General features: G+C 43.2%; 1 protein-coding gene across 2 annotated transcripts; it reads left to right on the forward strand.

Moving 5' to 3' along the window:
* Positions 1 to 285: 285 nt before the first annotated feature.
* On the forward strand, positions 286 to 24,904 carry FAM3B (FAM3 metabolism regulating signaling molecule B). 2 transcript variants are annotated; one of them, XM_084843782.1, is made up of 8 exons: positions 286 to 795; positions 11,842 to 11,985; positions 13,421 to 13,544; positions 14,630 to 14,688; positions 17,997 to 18,047; positions 19,135 to 19,222; positions 20,200 to 20,332; positions 24,186 to 24,904. In XM_084843782.1, the coding sequence occupies exons 2-8, from the start codon at positions 11,892 to 11,894 to the stop codon at positions 24,276 to 24,278; spliced, it is 642 nt and encodes a 213-aa protein (XP_084699908.1). In that variant the 5' UTR covers positions 286 to 795; positions 11,842 to 11,891; the 3' UTR covers positions 24,279 to 24,904. The 2 variants fall into 2 exon arrangements, with proteins under 2 accessions (XP_084699908.1, XP_084699907.1); XM_084843781.1 differs by having other exon boundaries at positions 286 to 527.
* The last annotated feature ends 100 nt before the right edge of the window (positions 24,905 to 25,004 follow it).

Genomic DNA, 25,004 nt, shown 5'->3' on the forward strand with positions numbered 1-25,004 from the left:
TCCTCTCGAGTAGGCACGCCTCGGATTTCTCCGCACGGCGGCTGAGGGCTTACGTTTCCAACGCGTTTCCCCGCGTACGGCAGCGGGTGGCTTCGCTTTCTATCCCCGGCGTCCCCTTGCTCACCAGGAAGCGTTCAAGAACAGCCCTCGCCGCCCCGGCCCGCTCCTCCCCAACCGCCCCTCCGGCGGGCCGCGCGACTTTCAGGCGACTGCTGTCCCCACGAGAAGCCGCCTTCCCCTTTGCCCCCTGGCGGAGGGAAGCCTCGGCGGACCTGCCCTGACCCCGTGGAAACGTGGGGCGTGACAAGGCCGCAGGCAGGTGCCGCAAAAGGAAGAGAAACGACGACGAGCAAGTTCGCGTTTCCTCCTCCCAGCTAGAACGCGACCCTACCGGCACGAGGAGCGGGGCGCCGAAGTCCGAGCCAGCCGGTTTCCTTGCCCGCCGTTGCCCTCAGAGAAGCGGGGAAGGGGCGAGGGCTGCCGCTAGCAGGACGCACCGAGCGTGATCATGCGAGCGGGCTGCAACAGTGAGTAGTCCTGGCGCCAAGTGTCTCTAGCCCCCGTCGCCTCCCCCCTCCTGGCCTTTCCGTGTCTTTGAGGCAGGATCCCGGACTGGCGTAGCTGTTTCACTTTCCCCGGAGGACGGGGCTCCGCTTGTCCCAGCGACTCGCGTGAACCGGGACTTATTTGGGAGCGCGGGTAAAATGGCGCGTGTCTCTGGGCGTTTGCAGAGTGCTTTCCCTTCGGTTTACAGCAATCGCAGCTCGCCCGGGACCGAGGAGGGCGGGATTTGAGGTAGGAAACCTTGGCATCCTTCGGTTTAGGAATGAAGCCCTGGCCCTGGGGGGCAGAGGGATCTTTTCTGTGTGAAAGAGGCTGTTACAAGGGAGTTGCTTGTCGGGAAGCGGGTAGGTGTGTGGGAGCGTTGGTTTTTAACTAGTCCTGACGGCTATACATTGCCTCCAGTATCGGAGGCAGCGTGCCTCTGTACACCAGTTGCTGCAGAACATGAACGGGAGCGGGCTTCTGCAGTCGTGTCCTGCTGTGGGCTTCCCATATGCAGTTTGTTGGCCACTGTGAACAGAATGCAGAACTAGATAGGCCCTTGGTCTGATCCAGCAGGGCTCTTCTTATATTCCTAGTATATTCCCTCATAGCCTCCATTTCAGCTACATGATGTCCCTCAGGCTAAAACAGAGGCTGTCAAACTTTTATTATAGTACGCCTTCCCAAACCGGGGGGGGGGGGGGGGGGAGGTTGAACTGTCATTTGTACCTTCGACCTCAAGGAAAGAACTAGTGATCACTTAAGTGTGTCCTGTTGGTTCAGAACGTCAGATACTAACAGCGCAGATTTTTCTGCCTTGTGCAAACAAGATAAATACATTTGCATGGGGCTGGGTGAAATTAGCATTGCACCTGCCGGTCCTAACCTCCGAGACCTGATCATAGCTTTAGCACAGGTTCAGAGGGTGTGATCTGTACCTTCCGTTTTTGCAGGGTAGAGATCGTTTACTGGGAGCCCATGCGCCTGGGGAATGAACTGCATGGATACATAGGCCCCCGTGCAGAAGTTAAGAACTGCTAATCGGTGATTAAAAGGAGCTGCAGACTCAATTCACCATTGTCACCTTGTACATTTTTGCCAAATTTGATCATTTGTACTGGGCTTTTGTTACTATTTTTGAAAGGGCAACAATAGAAACTCCCCCCTTTAAGTCTGTGGAATTATTATGATTATTTTTGAGAGCCAGGGTAGAAAATAGAAGTGTTTGAATTAGGACAGGGAAGACCTGGGTTTTAAATCCCTGCTTGTCTTGGTTACCTTGAGCCAGCCATACTCTTTTAGCCTAACTGCCTCACAGGGTTGTTTTGAGGATAAAATGGAGGTGGAGCGGGAGATATACAATATACACCCCCCTGAGTTCTTTAGGGAAAGGAGAGGACAAAAAAGTTTTTCAGAAATGGTGAGTGGCTTGCCACTTGATATTAAGGAGATCCTAATAATTCCAAAGGCGCAATCCTATGCATGCTTAGACAGAAAAAAGTCTCTCAACTCCCAGCATTCCCCAGGTAGCATGGGGAAATGTTGGCTGGGAAATGTTGGGAGTTGTAAGACTTATCTTCTATCTAAGCATGCATAGGATTGGACCCTAAGTGACTTCCTTGTACTTCCTCAAAGATGCCTGTTTTTGTCTAGCTCTCTGTATTTTTCTCCTTTGTTGTTGTTGTTCAGTCGTTAAGTCGTGTCCGACTCTTCGTGACCCCATGGACCATAGCACACCAGGCCTTCCTGTCCTCTGCTCTCTCCCAGAGTGTGCTCAAGTTCATATTCATTGCATCGGTGATGCTATCTAGCCATCCTACGTTTTTCTTATCCTCAAGTTCTGCCTTTGGTCTCATTCTAGACTCTCACCTCCTCTAGCAACTGCCCTTGCTTTCTTAGGGACGGAGATAGACTCTGTGTTTGCCGTCAAGGGTTTGGCTGTTTCCTGCCTTGCCCCACCCTCAGGCCTGGCAGCTGCCACCAAAAGGGAGTGTGAGGGATTTTCTGGCCTTTTAGGTGTAGTTATAAAATCATATGGGTGTCATTAGGGATTAATGCCAGCCTCCTTGGGACCAGTTTTGGTGAGCAAGGGAGGACACCACCATACATCTCTCTGAATGTAGTGGGGAAGTGTTGGTGGTTCACTGGGTGAAAAGTTTTCTCTCTTATATTTTAAGGTAAAATGATAACTGTTGATTTGGGGAAGATGGGAGGGGTATCTGATGTAGTATTCTCTCTGCACACTTAAAAGCATTTCAAGCTATTCTGTCACCACTCTACCAATAATCCATGTAGTGTAGCTTATCTGTCATCCTATATTCTCCAGGAAGATTGTCTTACCTCTAGAGCTCTAGAATTCATAACCTGCCACCCAGGTTTTCTGAAAACCTGATTGACAACTTATGGAAAATTATCAAGAGAAATGCAGATTCTCACTGTTGTCTTGCTCCCTTTGAAGCCACTTCTCATTTTAAAAGGTGAATTAGAAAAGACTGCATGGAAGTGAATTTGGCATTCCCTTGGCGAGAGACTCCTGCAAAACACTTCAGATTGGATTGTTAAGAAACAAACAATTTCCCCCTTTATTTCTTGTGAAAACAAGTGGATCAAAGACAGCTAAATATTTACATCCATCTAGGATATTGTACAGGTGCAATGGAGCTACCTAGGCCCTTGTCTCTAAGGAGAATAATAGCTTTAGGGCACAATCCTATGCATGTTTAGACAGAAAAAAAGTCCTACAACTCCCAGCATTCCCCAGCTAGCATGGTTGGCTTGGGGATGCTGGGAGTTGTAGGACTTTTTTCTGTCTAAACATGTATAGGATTGCGCCCTTAATCATCCAAAAGGGCAGAAGAAAGGCTAGAAATGAATGTGACTTGTTCTAAGAGGGCACAACACCAGTTCCTCCAGTCACTGAATAATGCCTTCAAATTTCTCAATTAATGCCCTACTTAGGGGGCAATCCTATGCATGTTGAGACAAAAGAAAGCCCTACAATTCCCAGCATGCCCCAAGCAAGGAGTTTTAGGATGTTTTTCTGTCTAACCATGCATAGGATTGTTCTCTTAATCTGGGAAAACAACAGCACGTACAGCTAGTACCATGCACGGGAATCTGAGATGCACATACACCCTTTATATTATCACATTATCTTATCACATGTCATGCTATTGCTGGACAGGGGTGTAGAAGGTGGATATGGGCTTTCTGCAGTTTTATTGCCATTGGCCCACTCCAGTGTGTACCACACTTGATTAGTCCAGAAAAGAATCTGCAGATCTTCTTTGACTGTCCTCACTAGTTTTCTTTTTCCAAAACAGTGGATCACTTTTTTTTCTTCATGTATAGTTCTATTCACATGAGTGAGACGATCGCTGGATAGGGGTGTAGAAGGTAGACTAGGATTAATATAGTCAGTTTAATCATAGTCACTTTGTATATTGCTTTTCTTGATACATTACACTGAGTGGTTCACAACAAAGCATGACAAAAAAAAAACCCTGATTATAAATACATCAACAATAAATACATTACTCTCCATAATATTTTGATATAGGCCGCAGCTGGGAGTCTCTAACTCTCCATACTCCCTGCATCTACAGTTCTGACAGGATTTATATATGTGCGTGTGTGTGTTGATTTCAGTCATTGTTTTTGCTAACCCCAAACACAGAGAGCTGATCTATGCCATGTGAGGGTTCAGTGAGACCCGAATGATACAAGAAAAACAGACATACCTAAATCCTGGTTAGGACTTGTTGTAACTTTGTACTATAAAGCAGACCAAACAAAAACAGGAAATATTGCCCAACCCTAAGCAATATAGCAATGAAACAACTGGGTTGAACTTACTGGTTATAATAAATAAGTATAGCAAAATCTAATAATAAAGGTTTTTTTAATCTATGTAGTTTAAAAATATACATCAAAACAATGAGAATACAATGTTGCTGTGCTGTAAAAGCCTAACCATACCAAAGATAGCCAATACCTAATAAACCAAATGTGTTTTGACATAAAAATCTTCCACAGTGCTCTAGTATAAAGGACACGGTCTAGTGTATAAAATGTATGCCTAAAAGTAAACAAACATATGTATACAAACACACTGTATATTACATATTCAAGAAAACAGAGGGAGGTGAGCATCCAAAGTAGATCACAAAGAAGAGAAACAGATTCTCAGGATGCAAGATAGAATTTATTATAAGAAGCCCAATGCATTTTGCCCTTTTTTCTTATTTTAGGCCTTCTTCAGGGGATAAAGAAAAAAAGTCTATAGAATTTTTTCAGCAAAAGATTGTCTCCTGTATCACCAGTAGATTGTGATCTATATTACACTTTCCCCACGTTACCATCATAGGACACTGAAGAATTTGGACCGGTGAATATAAAAGCAATATTTATAATTGAAAAAAGCAGAAACCACATCATAGATATCTCCTATACCATGGGGATCTCTTATATCTGGATGTGGATCTATACTAGGACCCATGTGGATTCTTTTCTTAAAGTCTTTGTTCACCAAATTGAGTCATATATAAAGGGCACTACCCATTTTCTTAACCTCTTTGACACTGTTTCTGAGGATTTACAAGACACCTGGTTAGTATCTGGATATGGTTTCATTATATACAAATATTCCACAGTGGATGGCTATAGAGATAACTGAATCAACCTTGAATAAAAGAGAAGATGTTTCAGCTCTTCCTAAGGTATTTTTATATGTTCATGAGCAGAATTTGCCCTTAAAAAATTTTTTTCCAGTTCCAGGACCAATTTTACTGGTAGATTTCAGATTTCATTTCTGGGTTGCAGATTTGACCCAGAACTGGGCAATACCCATATGGATTGGTTTGAGTAGACCCACATTTTTGCAAGAAGAGAATGGCTATAAACAGTATATTGTCCTCTATAAGAGGTGTCTTGATGATATCTTTATATTACGGAAAGGGATTGAGAAGACTCTCCAGGAGTTTCTCCAATACATAAACACTAAACATGAAACCGTTAAGTTTGAAATTAATTAAAATAAGTCAAGGCTAAATTTTCTTGATGTTATAGTTATAGCTGAGAATGGGTCACTCACTTCTGATCTGTATCAAAAAACACAGATGCAAACTCTTTTCTGAAGTATGGCAGCTATCGTCCTGTCCACATGAAATGGAATTTGTCTTGCTCACAGGTGTTGAGACAGCAAAGAAATTGCAGCAGTAGACAAGATTTCCATAAACAGGCAAAAATACTTACCACTCAGTTAAGTAGGAGAGGCTACCCAATGAAATGTTAGCCAATGAGGGGCTGAGGGGGGCCATGTATAGGGCCCTGAACAACAGTAGGGAGGAGCTTTTACAACGTAGGAGTCAGCAAAAAAAAAAAATAGGATAGAATGGTGGCCCCTTTAACTTATGATGGGTACACTAGTAAGATTCGTGGTATCATTAGAAGATATTGGCACCTCTTAAAAGATATACCTAGATGTCATATAAATGAAAACAGAACCTCAGGGATATAGGACCTGCAGACCCAAGCCCAGATTGATAGAACACTTTTAGGGGAAGAAGTAAAAAGGAATTTTCCCTGTGGTCATTGTAGTGTTTGGGTCAACCGTTATAGAAGTAGAAGCTTTGTTAACCCTATAGACAATGTACAATATCCATATTGAGGTTTCTTTAATTGCAACACTAGAGGTGTGATATATGCCATTAAAAAGATTTTTTATTTATTATTATTAAATTTATTAATCACCCATCTGGCTGGTCACCCAGCCACTCTGGGCGATGCACAGCATACAATAAAACAGTTTAAAACAATAAAATTCTACAGTAAAAACATTTTCTAAAATACCCTAACCCACCCCAAATGCCTGCCTGAACAGCCACGTTATTAATGCACGACGGAAGCTCATTAAAGAGGGGGCATGGCAGAGTTCCCTAGGGAGGGAGTTCCACAGAGTGGGGGCCACCACAGAAAAGGCCCTCTCCCTCGTCCCCACCAGTCTAGCTGTCCTGGCTGATGGGACAGAGAGAAGGCCATCCGAGGCTGATCTTGTTAAGTCTGGTGTTGCTGGAGGCGCTCCTTAAGATAGGCTGGGCCGGAACCATATAGGGTTTTAAAGGTCAAAACCAACACCTTGAATTTGGCCTGGAAAACAACTGGTAACCAGTGCAACTCCTTCAGCACTGGAGTGATGTGATCTTGCCGGCAGCTGCCTTTAATCAGGTGAGCCACCGTGTTCTGTACCAGCTGCAGCTTCCGAACCATCTTCAAGGGTAACCCCACGTACAGCGCATTACAGTAGTCTAAACGAAAGGAGAGCAGGGCATGTACTACCGATGGGAGCAGATGGTTGGGAAGGAAGGGGCGCAGCCGCCATATCAGATGGAGGTGATACAGCGCTGTCCGGCTCACAGCTGACACCTGAGCCTCCATGGACACCTGGGAGTCCAAAATGACCCCCAGGCTGCGGACCTGGTCTTTCAAGGGTAGCTGTACCCCATTCAACACCAGGTCAACATCCCCCAGCCTCCTCTTGTCTCCCACCAAAAGTATCTCGGTCTTGTCAGGGTTCAGCTTCAGCTTATTCCTCCCCATCCAGCCACTCACCTTCTCCAGACATTTGGACAGGGATTCTACGGCCAACCTTGGTGAAGATTTGAATGAGAGGTAGAGTTGCGTGTCATCCGCATACTGATGACACCGCACCCCAAACCTCCTGATGATAGCCCCCAGCGGCTTCACATAGATGTTAAATAGCATCGGGGAGAGGATGGAACCCTGTGGCACCCCACAAGTGAGTGGCCGCAGGTCTGAAACCTCCTCTCCCAGTGCTACCCTCTGGTACCTGCTGGAGAGGAAGTACCGGAACCACCGCAATACAGTGTCTCCACTGCCCAACCCCTCCAGGCGGTCCAGGAGGATACCGTGGTCAACGGTATCAAAAGCCGCTGAGAGGTCGAGGAGAACAAGGAAGGAGCATTCACCCCTATCCAGAGCCCTCCTCATATCATCCACCAAGGCGACCAAGGCCGTTTCTGTCCCATGCCCAGGCCTGAAGCCCGACTGAAATGGGTCTAGATAATCAGTTTCTTCCAAGTGTGCCTTCAACTCCATCGCCGCCACCCGCTCAATCACCTTGCCCCAAAATGGCAGATTTGAGACTGTTCAGAACTTGAGGATCCAAGGAGGGCTTCTTTAAGAGCGGTCTTATCACTGCCTCCTTGAGGGCTGATGGCATCATTCCCTCCTCAAGGGAGGCATTCACCACCGCCCTGATCCCCTCACCCAGTCTCTCTCTGCAGCCCATAATGAGCCAAGATGGGCAAGGATCAAGTAAGCAGGTGGTTGGCCTTACAGATGAAAGCACCTTGTCCACTTCATCAGGAGGAAGAAGCTGGAACCGATCCCACAAAACCAGTTTGCCACAGGCCACCTCCTGCTCACTAAGTGTATCCACAGCGTGCAGAGTAACACTCCTTATCTGATCAATTTTATCTGCAAAGTGTCTTGCCAAGACCTCACAGGAGGCCTTAGAATGCTCCAGTGGTTCCGGAGCCACAGGACCGACCAGGCTCCGGACCACTTGGAACAGCCTCCTGGGGCAGCACTCTGCAGACGCGATGGAGGCAGCATAATATTCCTTTTTTGCTGCCTTCACCGCCACGTGATAGGCTGAAGATACAGCTCTAGCCCATGTCTGATCGTCTTTGGAGCGAGACATCTGCCACCGGCACTCTAGCCGTCTCACCTCCTGTTTCAGAGCTCGTAACCGCGGATTGAACCATGGTGCAGTCTGAGCCCTGTTCAGGGGGAGAGGGCGTTTCGGAACCACCTGATCTCATGCCCCAGTGATTGTGGCATTCCAGCCACCCACCTGGGTTTCGACCGAGTGGCCGTTGGCGTGCCCCAGAGAATTCCCAAGCGTGTTCAGGAATCCTTTTGGATCCATAAGATGCCTGGGGCGGACCATTTGAATGGGTCCTCCACCCCTGCGGAGGGGTTGTGGAACCGAGAAGTCCAACGTCACCAGATAGTGATCTGACCATGACAAGGGGGTGGTGGATATACCCCCAACTTCCAGATCACTCCCCACTACTCCAGAAACAAACACAAGGTCTAGTGCATGACCGGCTACATGCGTGGGCCCAGTTAGAATATGGTGCAGCTCCCAGGAAGCCATGGTCTTCATGAAGTCCCGAGGTGCTCCTGTGAGGATGGCCTCTGAATGTACGTTGAAGTCCCCCAACACCAATAAGTTAGGGGACTGTACACGCACATCAGAGACCACCTCAAGCACCTCAGCCAGGGAGTCAGTCGTGCAGCGGGGTGGACGGTACACGAGCAGAATCCCCAGACTGCCCTTCAGCCCAACCTCCAGTACATGCACTCAGCAACCTTGGTCTCCCGGAGAGGGGGTCTGGTGAAGACCAAGGACTCTCGGTAGATAACAGCCACTCCCCCTCCCTGATCCCCAGCCCTCGGCTGCTGTGCATACAAAAATCCGGCTGGACACATGGCTGCAAGGGTTGGAGCAGCAGCCTCGGCCAGCCAGGTCTCCGTAATACGTGCCAGGTCTGCACCCTCATCCAGGATCATGTCATGGATGAGGGAGGTTTTCTGGGTAACAGACCTGGCATTGCAGAGCAGCAAACAAAGGCCAGAAGATGGGGTCACGCCTCCCACAGCCATCCTTTGGCTCTGGACAGGCCCGGAGCAGGGGACAGATACTACACATCTCTCCCTTGTTCCCTTTACCTAGCATGGCCTGCCCCTAGTGCTCCACCAGCACCTGCCGCCCAGCCTCGGTATGTCCTGGCCCCCAACAGTCCCCCCACTGCCTTCATCAGGTAGACACATGGCCCCTCGCTCCCGCCTATCAGGCAGGCCATAAAACACAACAAAATCCCCCAGAAATTAAAAAAAACAATTAAAAAAACAATTAAAAATCCCCTTAAAAATAATGCCAGGCAGGAGTCCACAGGGAAGGCCTGGTGGTTGCAGCAGGAGGCACACCTCTTCCCAGTGGTGGCAGCTTCTCCTGCAAGCCCTGGCTCTCTCAGGCCACCTCAGCCAGCCAGCTTATGTAGCCCCTCCAGGAAGGTGGAAGCAGCACAGCTGGCTCGGTACCTGGGGGCCTGGTCCTGCAGGGACTGGCAGTCTGCCAGGCAGAAGTCCACAGGGAAGGCCTGGTGTTGGTGGTGGCAGCAGCAGCGCCGGCAGCGGAGGCAGCAGCAGCAGCAGGCACGCCTCTTCCCAATGGTGGCAGCTTCTCCTGCAGGTCCTGCAGATACATGTAGGAATGACAAGAGCCATCAAGACCAAGATTAATGAACAAAAAACTGTTTAAGGATGTAATGTCCCCTTGTTCACCACTTCCTGCAATGTGAACATAGCCTCAATGACTTGAAGTTTTGTTGTATGGAGAAAGTCGAAGCTCAAGGACTACAGCTGCATCACAGGGTTTTTCCACATAGGCTTTTTATCTGCGGGTCCTTTACATGATGTCCTCAACCGCCAGGGCGTCTCCTGCATGAAATGACCTTTATCCCATCTTGTAAAAGATGGGAGATAATGAGCTATCACATTAAAGTGCATTGAGTTCCTTCATGAAAAGAGGCAATCACATAATAAGTGGAGCTAGACCACAGTGCCATCTAGTGGCTTTATAATGAAATATATAGAACAGGCAGATAAGGAGGAAAGCGGGGGAATTCATGTAAAAGAATCCCTTCATGATCCTGCATTTAAAATGGAAGTGGAAAGCCCCGGTAAAGTTGTGGGATTTTAGGCTGGTGTAGAAATGCTCTCAGACTTCTAAAGTGTGAACTGTTCTGGATTTTCACTTTTAAAGACCAAATCTCCAGCTGGCTTGAATGAAGAGATGGACTGGCAGGTCATGCAATAAGATGGACTACTAACAACAATACTTTGTAAAAAAAAAAAAATTATGTTTGGCCGTTATGTGCTTGATGTTAAACTGATGATGTTTTTAATTAATCTACTGACATCAGTTAGTTTGGGATGGGTGCCCTTTAAGGAATTAATTACTACTCTGTCAGGCTCCATCCCCCACACCTGTGCCTTTGTAGTTTTAAGAATTTAACTGAGAGCTCCAAGTGTCTTCAGGCTGAGTGGATAGCTTGAAGGCCCTTGTTTGGGCAGCATCCAGAGCTATTCTATTATCTTATAGGTTAACCACTTATATGCGGGGATCTGGTTTTATACATGTGTAACTCTGTATTTTATTGAACCTTTGACTTGACATGTATATATTTGCTTCCAGGACCACTGCACTTCCTTGCCACTCTCAAAAATAGTTGCTTATAGTGGAGCCTTTGGCCCCTTTGCAGTTTATTAATTATCATAAAAGGTACATGCCTTGGCTAGTACATATACCAAGAAAAGTTTGGCAATACTTATACATTGGTGAGTTTTAAAATTTTTAATAAAAGGGTTTTTGGGTGCATTTTAATACATCCCTAAATAGCAGTTTTCAATCTTAATTAAAAAAAAAAAAACACTATTGCTTTTATGTTCACAGGTCCAAATACTGCAGTGTCCTATGTTGACAATTGTGGGGAATGTGTAATATACAATGTGTTTGTATACATACATTTGTTTATTTTTAGGCATACCTTTTATACACTGGACCATGTCCTTTATACTAGACCACTGAAGAAGACGTTTATGTCGAAACACTTTTGACTTATTAGGCATTGGTTATCTTTGCTATGGTTAGATTTTTACAGCACAACACCATTGTGTTCTCTCTTACTGTTTTTATGTGCATGTTTAAACTACATAGATAAAAAACTTTTATCATTAGATTTTGCTATACATATTTATTATCACTAGTAAGCCGAACCTGAATTGTTTTGTAACTTTGTATTGCTACAGTAGGTCTATTCAGCTAATAGGTCTACTTGCATCGAAGGGGGAACGTATGCTGGTCACACCATTTTCCACTCCTGACCTTGGCACATTGAGCTGCTTAGAAAGATTGTCCTTACAATCCGTAGTGGCATGTGTTCTTCTCCCTTTTAATGAACTAGCATTATGATTGAACTGCTCAAAAGCTGCATACTGCTACACCAACCTAAGTTGCATCTGTAAAATAATGTTTTCATCTATTTTGTATCTCTTTTTGGGGATTAATGCAGCAATTGCCATCTGCTAAGTTACATAAATGTTAATATATTTTATAGAACACTGAGCTAAATGTTTTCCGCTTCTTCCTCTAGACACAACTGTAGAGTCGAGCCCTATATTGATTTTCTCATCTGCTTTTTCTAGATTTTATAAGATTAGGAGGGTTTATCTTGGCATCTGCCTGTGCCTGGTACATGGGGTCCCTATTGGCATATATGATACCTGAAGACTCACTGATATCAACTTTTGACAATTTTCAGAACCTTGCAGAAAAGCCAAAAATTATGGGTATGTGACCACATTCTACTGCACATATTTTAAAATACATTGCCATTTAACTTGCATTTTTGTCAAATGGTGTCTGCCTTCTCTTGTGCTACCTGAAGTATGAATGGCCTGATTGTTTAGTAAAGTAGTTTTTTCTTCCTCCAAGAACACTCTACCTCTTTTGTTACCTGAAACGTGTGGCCACTGCCAACCTACATCTCCTGGTAATGTTTAGTTAAAGCAAATGTATGCCCTGACCTAGTGCTGTGTTCTCCCATCACTGCTCCACTTCACTAGTTGTATCTTGTGGACGACAACAAAACTGTGATGTTACACAATAGCAAAGTGTTATTGGGAGATGAAGCCAGGAGACATCAGTTGGCGGCTCTCACAGGTTTAAAGTAATAATGATTTGGCTCTGCTATTTCTTTGCCATCATTACTAGTTAAAATGACTTGTTAAGTAGTGAACCCTTTGTTTTAAAGAAGAAAAATCTGCTTTACTTGGCAATTACAGCTTCCAACACAAAAGCCACAATCCAAAGAATTAAGCAAGTCCAAAACAATTAATTTCAATGGACTTCAGTGTGCTTATCTGTGTGTTGGATTGAGGTCATGGTCTAACGGTTTTTAAATTGAAAGTACCAGTGAAAAGCTTCCCTCCTGGGGCTAATAGTAGCTTTGGGAATATGGGGTGATTTTTGTCAAGACTGTGGCAGGCACGGAAAAGGTTAAAACCACCCTTCCAGCAAGTACCGTAAATAGGGTTGTTGTTTTTACTATAAACAGTAGGTATGGAGGGATCATACCATATTCTCCTGGTCTCCCTTCTGTCACCTCTTAATGCTGTTCCCAGTGTTACAATATCCTGGAATTCTAAGGAACAAGCTAAAAATAGCAGATGTGGGGTGTTTGATCAGGACTGTGACATGTGGGGGTTAGCATCATGTGTAGTTTGTCCCTAATATTCTCAATGTGGGGCAAGAAAAAAGACAGGTTAATATGGTTAAGGAGGCCCATCAGTAGCAGATCCCAGTATTTATCCATACTACACACCTCTTGCTTGTGAAGGTGGAGTTAGTAGTAAGAGAAGAATGGATAGTGGAAGGGAGGGATAAACTGATCGCCCAAGAAAAAAGGATGAAAGCGAATGGGTGATTGCATTTTTATGTAAAATCCTTGGGAGAAAATGTGCAGAAGTCTTAATGGAAATATTATAGACTAGTAAGACCATAGGGACCAGTTCTGAGATCCTCTTTGCTCTCATCTTGTGATTGGTAATCAGCTGTCAACTCTTTAAGATTATCTGCTGAGGCTTTTTAAAAGACCCATAATAATGAAGCCATTTGATCATATCTCGATGTAATGCGTTAAACGGTCATGTGTAACTCCGAATTTTCAACTATTAATGATGGTCACCCAGTGTTCCAAGACTTCCTCTCTATTTTTCATTGTAGTCCCACCCCCAAAAAGGCTGAAATGTGACCACTGGTCTCCATGTCTGCCTGGAAGCTATGCTTTTCGCATACTCAGTGGTGGGGGCAGTGAGAAGCTTGCAAAAATCTGTTTTGAAGATGAACTGTAAGTACCAAACCATGTGTAAGGTTGCCTTTGCCATTCAAGATAACTGAACATGTCAGACCTAAGCATGTAAACTAGTTGGTTCTTCTTATAGGAATTGATAAAGGTTTTACTCTGTGAGAAGCCAGGGTGGTCTTACAGAACCTAGGGAGATGCCAGAGAGGTGAATAGAGTACATGCTTTGCGTCCATAAGTTCCCAGGTTCAATTTTCAGTTATTTCCTGACATCTGTAGTTAAAACTACCTTGGGTTGCAGGACTGGGAAAGACATCAGCCTGGGTCTTTGGAGAATTAGAATAGACAATACTGGCCTCGATGGACCAACAGTTTGACTCTGTATAAGGCAGCTTCATATGCATGCAGTTTTCGGAATCGCCACACAATACAGTTTCCTTTGAACAGTGCAGAGTGTCATGAGAATAAATTTAGATTAAAACTTGTTTACACAATTAGTTGCTTTAATGCTAGTTGCTTTAATGGCCAACTCCATTGTATGCAGCAAAAATGGAATCTGTTACTGTTTTACTTGCAGAAAGCCAGCTTGAGATGGCATAACTTTCTCATCCACTTAAAACAAGTTTTGCCTTGTCTCAATGTGTCCTTCAAACCCTGATTTCCTGCCTGGTGAAGAGGGAACTCTGGCTAGTCCTAAAAGCAGTTAGCACTGGTGCGGATATAATCCATAACTGTGGCAAAGCACATGAGGAATCTTCAGAAAGAAGGGAAGAAGGGAAGGAAATGTGCTATCCCTTGGATTGCTCTTGATTGCTTAGCCGTGGTTAAGAAGCAGGGAGGGTTGTGTGTGCAAGGCTTGACCATTCCTTCCCCTTTAATCGTTTGAATATTTTGTTGGTCTGTGTGGACTGTTGTTGTATAGATACATTCCCCCCCCCCCCCCGGTACGAAATCAGGACTTTTTAATCCATGTTTGTCTAGAAAAACATGTTTGGTGTCTTATAAAGATTTCATGTGGTTCTAGAGCTTTCAACTTGTAGCGCTTTCAAATTAAGGACCGCAGGAAGTAACTTCATGGAAAAGTCCTGTCTGACATACTTCCAGACTGATGCTTTATATTTCAATTTCAGACTCATAAGTGAAGAGAAAAAAAATGTTGGAAGAGGAATCAATATTGCCATTGTGGACTGTGAGTAAAAAGGCATAATCCTGTGGGCTACAGACAACATTATGTGTGCAGACTTCTGCTCATCCAGCAGGACTTCCCCCACTTCTCATCACTCTCTGCGCGCCCCCATGTGCTCCAGAGAGTCTACCATCCCTCCAGAACAAGGAGCTGCAGAGGGGAGAGGGAATCCATTCTGCTAGCGGTGTCTGTGTCCTGTCTGAAATATTAAGCTAGAGCAGCATAGTGGCTACGAGACAGAGCTTTGAAGCAAGACATGCCCAGTTGAACTCTTGCCCCTGCTTTTGACATGCAAGGGAGTTTTACCCTAGGCGGGATCTTCACGGGAACGGAATGAGAAACGCATTGGGGGATTACCCGGATTTTCCTGGTATCGGCTTTGGTTTGTCAGGGACACACAAAGCAAGAAAAGCCGAGTGTACAGTACCGTTAAAATCCGGTTTTCAGGGGTCACACAGCACTTGAAAGGAAAATACTTCTGGGTGGGGTAGGGGGAGCAGAACTGAATGTCATCAGACTGGCAGGGGCTGCTCAACCAATGGGAGAGGCTTGTCCCCCCCCCCTCGCCAGTCCAGGCTCCCCCTGCTGCTACATTGTGATGAATGGAGAGCAACTAATTCACAATTCTGAAGGCTCCCTTCTGCTACTATATTATCCCCCCCGCCCTTTTCCTCAGTGTACACACTTTTGCCTTGAGAAGCCAAAATCCTCGATTCTGGAGTGCAGCATCTAAAGGCCTCCCATGAAAGCAGCCCAGCCTCTCAGTTTTGCCCCATTTCAGCACTCTTCCAGGGAGTTATTGCTTCCAACCCCCCTTTCTACCCCCTTTTCTCCTTCTCCCTGCTTGCAATGCGACAACAGAGAAACTACAGAACATCCAAAAAGCGCAGCATGAGATAGCGATTCACAGAGCGCTTTAGGGCGAGTTACTAAAGTTAGTCTTTTAAACCTTTAAAGGCTTTAATGTTTTAGCAATTTACAATTTATCCCGGTGGCTCTGTATGCACTGAAATCTGTTAAAGAGTCACTGCAAGGGAGCGAGATTTATTTCTTACTTCTGAGTAAACACACACAGAAGAGGAATTCTTTACAGAGAGTCCCATCCAGAATTGGAATATGTTGAAGATCCACTGCAAGGGAGCGAGATTTATTTCTTACTTATGGGTAAACATGCACAGAAGGTGGGGGGATATGGGAAAAACTACTTCCATTGGGGAAACAAGGGAATGGGGCGTCCCAGCCCCTTGACCACATCACTGCCAGGTCACAGAAGCACACCCAGGATTTAATGCGGGCGGGGGGGGACATGGCACACTGGCAAAGCTGCCAGGGAGCCACTTTTGAGGGGAAAGAAGTTGGACTACAAGGAGTTTCAGGAAATGCGGCTTTTCAAGAAGGAAGTGGCTGGTTGGCGGCAGATTGATGACAATGTCATCTGTCACAAACGAACTCAGACTGCTCTAACCTCACAGTAAATCGCTCACGAAGGCAGCCCCCTAACCTACCTGCCATGATTGCCTTAGGGATTATTGAGCTCTTGTCTAGAAAGCACTAGTTTGAGGACTCTAAAATGCTACATAAGTGATGACGTTTTAAAAAACTGCTTCTTTGCAACGTATTTGGAGGGTGTTGGGGCAGATTTCCTGATTTTACAATATTTTTAATAGGTTGTCTTATTTAATGTACTGAATGAATACTTGCCTTATAGTGATTTAAACGGTAATTATTTACTAGTAGTTGCATTACTTTTGTGAACCACCCTTAGAATTTGGAAGCAAGATATAGATTATATAAGGATAAATAAATATTAAATAATGTACAAACACCTGCACATTGGGAATGGATTTTACTTGAAACTGTTTTAATCATCACTTTCAAACCTTGGGATTTATGACTGGTCTACTTGCTTTGCATATCATTTTTCATGACTCCTTAATCTGAATGCCCTCATGTGGTGAGATCTGGAGTTTTTTAGGTAAGGAGTAAAAGTGAAAAGAAATTAAGGGTACAGAAATTAAAAGTCCTACAACTGCCAGCATTCCCCAGCCAGAATGACTGTGTGACTTATAGGAGGTTTTTTTTTGCCTAATCATGCCCCCTAAATATTTCAAGAAAAATCTAAGGTCTTCTAATGAAATACAAATGGTGAACATACTTAAGCTAGTCATGAAACCATTTGGAACGAAGAATGTGGGGGCTGTCCTATTCTGAAAGTGGTGATGGTTGTATGGGTAATTCCTTAGGGAATAAACTACTTAAAATTGCATCAGAAATGATATTAACATTGTATGTTAGTTTGTTTTATTATCAGTTTCTGTTAAATTTAGTTATTTGACATTGATGGGAGATTTTACCTGTCCAGAGCCCTAGAGTTTGATTAAAATATAAAGAAAGAAGCTACAATTGTCTTTGGACACTAACTGTGACAAGGTATAGAGTAGTTTTCTAAGGCTGAGATTCACAGATTCTCTTCTACATCAGAAGGCCTGTTTCACATGGCTAAGTCGGTGGATCAGTGAGTTAAATCACTTTTCCCATTAAAACATATTGCAGGACCCCAAAGCCTTTTAGGTCAGTGGGCACATTTGGAATTTTGAGAGCATGTTGTGGGCACTCTAAACCATAGAGTTAAAGATTTCTTTAATTAGGCGATAGCCCTAATAAAAAGTAATAATTTGCTACAATAACACCTGACTGCTTAGGTCACATGTATAATGTTTGACCTCAACAATCAACAGTTTGTTTGTTTTTGTCTAGGGCTCTTTCCTTTGAATTAAAAGCCATTTTTCTATAGAATATGTTTAATAAAGGGCCATAGATTCAGTTCTAAAAAATTAAGTATAGATTTTAACATGTAGGTTTGTGTGTTCTAAGGTTATCTTTCATTTTAAGCCATGTTACTTTTTATGATGTAACACTTAATAATACTGTAACATTTTTTTTAGGAATTGAAGGCGTAATCCAATGCAAGTTTAGACAAAAAAAGGTCTACAACTCCCAGCATGCCCCAGCCAACATAACTGGCTGGGGAATGCTGGGAGTTGTAGGCCTCTTTTTCTTTTCCTGTCTAAATTTGCATTGGATTGCCCCCTTAATGATCTTTTTTGTCATTGGGCTTCATAGCTTTTGTAAAGGCCTGCACACACTAATGTCCAGAACTGCACACATGGCATGTGCTGCTCTACCACAACCCTCAGGATTTAAACATTTAAACTAAATATTAAATTTTCAGCTTATCGAAAGTAACAGAAAAATATGTTTTCCATCTACTGCATTTTCCCATTTGTAAAGAATCAATTATTTTCTTTTAGATAACACTGGAAAAGTCATTGCTACAAAATATTTTGACCTGTGGGGAGGAGGTAAGAGGCAAGACCATGTTTAGTATCAGAATGCGGGAATGTCTGCTGTCAAGTTTCATAAATCAAATAATAATTATGACACCAGTAAAATATCACCAGTGTTAGAATTCCTCTTGTCAAGAGTGTGGTTTGGTTTTTACCTTTTTCTTAACCATTTATTTTAAATTTTCCAATAACAGTCAACAAACAGAAAAACAGGTTGGTACATGGCTCTTCTGTGTAGGCTAAATACGAATAAACGTCTAATATGATAGAGCTTATATAAAATATAAATTAGAATAAAAAATTAAAAATAGAGGAGATACACACACACACACACACACACAACTTTTCTGTTACTTTCTGTTTTAAACCTGTTACTGTATTTTAAGTCTATGCACTGTGGCTAGGTTCTATTTGGATATTTTATTTTTATACAGTAGTTTTAAATTTTTATAATTTTATATTGTATTTTATCATCTTGTATTTTATGTTTTAATTGTTGTGAGCCACCCACAGAGCTTCAGTTATTGGGTGGTATAGAAATTAATTAAATAAATAATAACACTGTATTGCAATTACATCAAAAGGGAAATAACCAAAAGAGAAGAGGAAGGACTAATTTATCCCAATAGGTCATTCCATAGGAAACAACAGTGTGGTTTGGATCATGGGCATGCTTATTCGACTAACGCCTCCCTGAAGGCTCCCACTCCCAAGCACTTTCTGTGTATTGTTCCTTTTACTTCAGTGGAAGAGAGACCTTAGGTTAGAAAGGGTGGGAGGTGATTTTTGCTAATTTCCCCCTACACCAGCTCCCATGCTATTCTAGATGGTCCCTATACCATCTGGAACAAGGTTTGGGGGATGCGAAGGAAAGTGGGAATCACCTTCCCTCTTTCCACTTGTGGAAGGTGAGAGTGTTCTTTTCTGTGAGTGAAACCCTGCTCCCAGATCTCTTGGATCTGCCCAGTATCAGAAAAGAGCAAGAAACATCCTTGCTTTGTTTTATATAGAAGAGTAAAGCTGAACTGTAAAAATCACACGAGGGGACAAAAAAAGGCAACAACAATAAAATTAAAAAGAGATTTTTCCCCTCCACTAACAGAATACTCTGGAGCAATGGCTGATTTTGTCAGAAAGGCCCCCCAGAGATCGCTGCTCCTTATGGTGACCCATGATGATGGAAGCAAGAGGTAAACAAACACATTCGTGCCCCTATTCTTAATATAACCAGTGGTTCAGCCTTACAAACTTTTAGAAATAAAGGAAATAAAGTAACAAAAGCTGTAAAGGTCTGATCAGGTTTAGCCACCAGTTTTACCAAATACACTGAGTGTTTCCAGACAAGGTTTTTATTGTGTGATCACATTGCCTCATTCACAGAACTTTATGGAGGGTCCTGTGTTTTCCCACCACTTCTGCCATTTTTTTTCTTTCTTACAAGATAAAGAAGAAAAGACGGAATAGCTGTACGATGCCTTTTGATTGTTAGCACTAGGACCTCTCCACCTGGAAGCTGCCACTGAGATTTCCCACGGACATGGACCTTTTGAGGGCATTTGTAGCTCGTTCATGTGTCACATTTTGTGTGATGTTCTAAGCATAGGCTGCTTATTCAAAGCCATTTCTTCAAACAGATATGTAGGGCTTTACATTTCTGAATGATCCTGCTAAATATCACTTGGGACTTCTACCATTGTCAACTGTACTACTTTTCACTGGCAATGGAATCACTGATGCTACCCGGTTTATGTGAATAGATTTAATATTCCAAGCTATTTTTTAACTTGTATATTTTTTGTTGTGCTGTCAATAGTTTTGCCCATCTGCACAATTTGAAATCAAGGAATTAGAAGAGTATTTGGCCTCTGTTTATCTATTTGTTGAGGCAGAAGTTTCCTTTGACAATGGATGTTGGATACTGCATCCTAGATTCCTAAGATAAGGGATTGCCTACAGCTTGTTATGTATTCCAAGAGAGACATTAACAGTGTAAATAAAACCTGTAATGATCTTTGGTATGCATGTGCTCTGCTGTACTTCTACATTATACACGTTATAGGTAACAAGCATAGTAGAACTCCTCATCTAATGTTTTTATTTACATATGCTGAGAGAGCATTTTAGGAAGGAAACAATATTGTATTATTCCCATGTGTGTGTCTCACAGGTTAAAGGAGGACGGGAAAAAGGCAATAGCGGAACTAGGAAGTAAAGAAATAAGGAACTTGAGATTTCGGTCAAGCTGGGTGTTTATAGCTGCAAAAGGTTTTAAGCTGCCAGAAAACATAGAAAAGGAAAAGGTAAGACTTCCTTAAATTAAGAAGCCCAAATTAGAATGCAGTCCCATGACTGTTTGCTGTGTGTGACTGAAGTTAGGTCAGTAATTTCCAAGCATGGTTGTCCCCAATTTTATTCATCCTGCTCCTGCCTTTTTAGTTGCATCCTCACACACAAACTATTAGCATGTGAAACTTTTCCCATAATTTCTATGGAAGAAAAGCTTCTCTGCTAAATTTCTGTGTTTGGGGCTGCAATTAAAGACAGGAGCAGAGCCAGAAAAAAAAAAAAAAAAAGGCGACTTACTTGGCCAAATGTATGTGACATTAAATGCAAATGAACAATTAACATGTACACTTTGAAAAAATTAAATAGCTGCCATAGCAGTGTAAGGATCGACCCTACTTCCCCATCATGGTTCTGATGAAAATTTGCCCCCCTTCAAAACTCTATTAGTCTATTATTAGACTATTTTTCCCTCCCAAGGAGGGAAGCTCATATTGGCGCCAACAGGAATTTCCCTCTCAGGGTGGGGGGTGGGGGGGATTGAAACTGTGGCAAGGGGGAAAGGGTTAAATTCCCATGTGCCCTGCCCCATATATGTGTGTGTGTGTGTGTGTGTACGTGTACGTGTGCATAGTGTGTATGTTTAATTGCTTACATAAAATTAACTTTGCATCTTGTTACTTGACCCTTCCCAAGTAGTGACTGAAAGCAGATCCCAGTTTGTGCATTTCTGTATTCACAAAAGGCCTTCAAAGAGTCTGCAGTGGTTAATGGGATTATTAGTGTAAGCCTACACAGTCAGTTAGCATCACAGTGCCCGCACCACAAGAATGCAGCTTTCCCCTGAAGCTCTCATTAAGTGCATGTGTTCTCTTCTCTCTGTGACAGCCTGGCTGTATAATGGCAGTAGCAACGTGGCAGTATAGCGCTGATCAGGGGGAACCCGATCATTGGAGCAAATAGCAATTTTGTTCTTGCGCTAATGCCTAATGTAATTAAATTGCCATTATATTAATTCAGCTAAACAGACATCCAGCCATTTTCTTACAGTATGTTATCTTCCACTTTTATAATACTTTGCCTGAAAAGTGGAGCTGTCCATCTATGTTTCAGCATAATTTCCTCCCAAATACTTCAAAACAGAACTGCAGACAGCTTATTTTACCATGAAAAGTAAAATGTACCTCTTTCTTTCTTTCTTTCTTTCTTTCTTTCTTTCTTTCTTTCTTTCTGCTGATTAATATATCTTACTTCCTGTGGAAATGCAATAGAACAAGATGTGGCACAAGCTACCAAAACATTAACTGTTTGTTTATTATTTATTTATTAGTAATACTTATATACAGCTTAACATAATAAAATCTCTAAGCGGTTCACATATAAATATTAAAAGTCGCATTTAAATATGCTTTTAAAAACTGTTAAAGTCAGTGGGTGCTTCCAGATGAGGCTTTTATTGTGCAATTGCCCTGCCTCATTCAGAGAATGTTACAGGAGCAGAGCAGGGAGAAGATGCTGTCTTCTGTTTATAATGCTCTGGCGTTTTCTGTGTTTTTCTTTCCACAAAAATGCCAATTAAAGGAGCAATCCTATGTCCCCTAGACAGTGTCGAGGGACATAGGATTTTCTTGGTTTCTCAGCTCTAAGCTTGTAAACAGGGCTGTGAGCCAGGAAACCATGCTTCCCACCCCTCCCTATCCATCTTGTACTGGGGCGGAGAGAACCATGCTGGCAGACAGGGAGAAGGGGGCGTTCCCAGGGGAGGGGAGGAGACCAGGATGGCATTCCTATGATCTTTCCTATGGCCACCCCAGTCTCCTTCCCGCCCACTCCTGAAGCCTCTGCTAGATGGGCAAAATTACCCTTTTACCTAAAATGCAATGCGGGAGATGCAAAGCATCTCCCTCTCTGCATAGGATACTTGTAAGCCTCTGAGTTTGCAGGCTTACAAGTACCCATAGGATTGCGCCCTAAGGAAGAACAGCTGCACAATGTCTGGTGGTGCTTGGAGCCCTCTGTCCAGAAGCATCCACTGCTGCTGTTCCCTTTTATTTTATGAAATGAGTCCTTTGCTTCAACAAGCAGTTACATTCCAGGTTTCCTTTTGTAAAAGCATCCTCGGAGAGAAAAGAATTTGGTCCCCCTTTTAAACTCACTTTGGTTGCTTCACTCTTTTCATCCTATATGTCCTTGATAATAATCCTGATCTGGATCCATAGAGACCACCATGTGCACAAAATGCTTCACACGCTCAAGGGGCTGTCCAGTATGAGTTCTTTTTCCCACTGGCAGACCGTCTTGTCTCATGGCATCTAGAGGCCCCCTAATCTTCTTGGGTGGGATGGGGGGAAGCAGCAACAACTCTGGATGTGCATGGAACACCAACTTTCGATCCTGGTCTCTATGAAGCAGGTTTTTATATTAAATATATAGGCCCTGCAAGAATACATTGCAGTATATCCCCCACCCCCAAACGGGAGTGCTCCCGTTCCAAGTGCTAGAAGTTACTGGGCCAATTCACTGTTCTCCGGCTCACTTCCCGTCCAGTTCTACATTTTTCTTTTGCAGCTGACACTCAACATTCCGTTGCTCATGGAGACCACTGAGCATGCTCAGTTCCCATTGGACTGTGTTTTATACTTTCTTCTTTTATATTACTATTTTGGTATATAAAACACCCAATTTCAATAAATACAGTTGACAAACCTATATATTTGTGTGTACTAGGGAGTCTCCCAAGTGAATAAAATCATAGAATAGTAGGGTTGGAAGGGGCCTCTACAACCACTGAGTCCAACCCATTACCTTATTTGTGAGTTTGCTATTAGTATATATCAAGGATGCACACTCTGATATATATTGGCACACTCACAAATATACACATACAACACACACATACTGCTAAGGTGGGGGGGCTACTTTGGGTGTTGCTGAGGAAGAAGGAGGCTAAAGGCTCATTGTTCACCCTCACCCCTAGTGACCGCAACCGGCATCGCTGCAGGGGGAGGAGGAGGCTTTAGCTTCCTCCTTTTCCCAGCAACCCAGACGGATATCTCTGGGTGGGATTAGAAAAGGAGTTTCCATGTCTGAAGGCAGCCACATGTATATTACATTTAGTTTTGGCCTGAATAATCGTAACCAAACATTCAAGTGAGTAGTGCTAAAGCAGTGTCTGAGCATTAGACTCAGATTGGCAAATCCTTTCGTATCCCTATTTGCAGTACACTCTTAGCCCTTTAGAAAGGGCAGACAACGTAAGAGCCATGCTAGATCAGACTAAGGGTCCATCTAGCCCAATATTCTGTGTTCAAAGAATCATAGAGTCATAGTATAGTAGGGTTGGAAGGGGCCTATAAGACCATCGAGTCCAACCCCCGCTCAGTGCAGGAATCCAAGTAAAAGCATTCCTGACAAGTGGCTGTCCAGCTTCATCTTGAATGCCTCCAGCATAGGAGAGCCCACCACCTCCCTAGGCAATTGGTTCCATTGTCGTATTGCTCTAATAGTCAGGAAGTTTTTCCTGATGTTCAGCCAGAATCTGTTCGTGTTCTCTCTCTCTCTCTCTCTCTCTCTCTCTCTCTCACTCACTCACTCACTCACTCGCACGCACGCACACATAGAGACCCACAAGCGGGATATTAGTGCAACAGCACCATTGTAAAACAATAGAATGAACAAGAACTGAAGTGCTTTAGTGTTTGCTTTTCTTAATAACTGGCAGTGATTCCATCATGTGTTTTGGTGTCCTTTACATCTCTGGATTCTAAGCCACACTCGTATGTGTGTGTGGCAAATCACAAATTCATTTTCACCATTAGATTATTTTGAAACTATTAACTGAATTGCTCTTTGTATGTGTCTTTTAAACAGATCAACCATTCTGACAAGAGTAAGAATCGATATAATGGCTGGCCAGCTGAAATCCAGATAGAAGGCTGTATTCCAAAAGACCTAACAAGCTGAATTCTAAAATTAAATTATATTGGCAAAGTAGTGCATGTTATTTCTACCACATCACTCATAAGGAATTGTTTGCCATGGGTTGGAAAGGGATGGAAATGTTCATGATTTTACATTAGGCAAAAGAGTTTGAAACTTCAGGTTCATTGGCACAGTAGTCCCTGCAGTCAGTTCTTCTTATTTATGGAACATGAATAATTAGAGAGATGTTTTTCTGTTAATGTTTTATGCTGTGTTCTAGGAAGAACCAATTGGTCTTACTGTCATAGGGTTATTGCAAGCATGCTTGTGTATTATCAAATTGTTTTGTGAGACTGCTTGATATCAGCTGAAAAACCAAATCTAGCAACCAAAAATTAAATTGGGAATGAAGCTTGTAAAAGAATCCCATCCTCATCTCCTCCTTACCCCTTCCTTCCTTTCACTGAAACACTTTTCTGCCAAATATAGTCATGAAGCTAGTAGTTTCATGGTTACTCACTTTATACTTGAATGTTTTAAGTATTTACTACTTTAATTACACTTGAAGCAATAAAATGATCTCATTTTTAAACCTGGCTGTGTTGTTTTATATCTAGATGTGACTGTCATGTGGGAAACACTGTTTGTGACAATAAAATTCAGTTAGCAAAAAACAGTTTAACATGTTGCGTTAAGGGTTTCCACGTCCACTCGAGCGCCAAACTGCAGCAGGTAAGGGCCCCACCCTTAACAATGTTATTTAGGCAG

Source organism: Heloderma suspectum, chromosome 3, assembly GCF_057233095.1.
Source record: "Heloderma suspectum isolate Gila_16-S chromosome 3, 16-S_ref, whole genome shotgun sequence".
Taxonomy (NCBI): domain Eukaryota; kingdom Metazoa; phylum Chordata; class Lepidosauria; order Squamata; family Helodermatidae; genus Heloderma; species Heloderma suspectum.

Bases quoted from the DNA above. Each gene is read 5' to 3' on its own strand.
- FAM3B (XM_084843781.1), top strand. The intron at 18,048-19,134 runs GTAAGAGGCAAG...CTCCACTAACAG, and splicing joins TTTTGACCTGTGGGGAGGAG to AATACTCTGGAGCAATGGCT. The intron at 19,223-20,199 runs GTAAACAAACAC...TGTGTCTCACAG, and splicing joins CATGATGATGGAAGCAAGAG to GTTAAAGGAGGACGGGAAAA.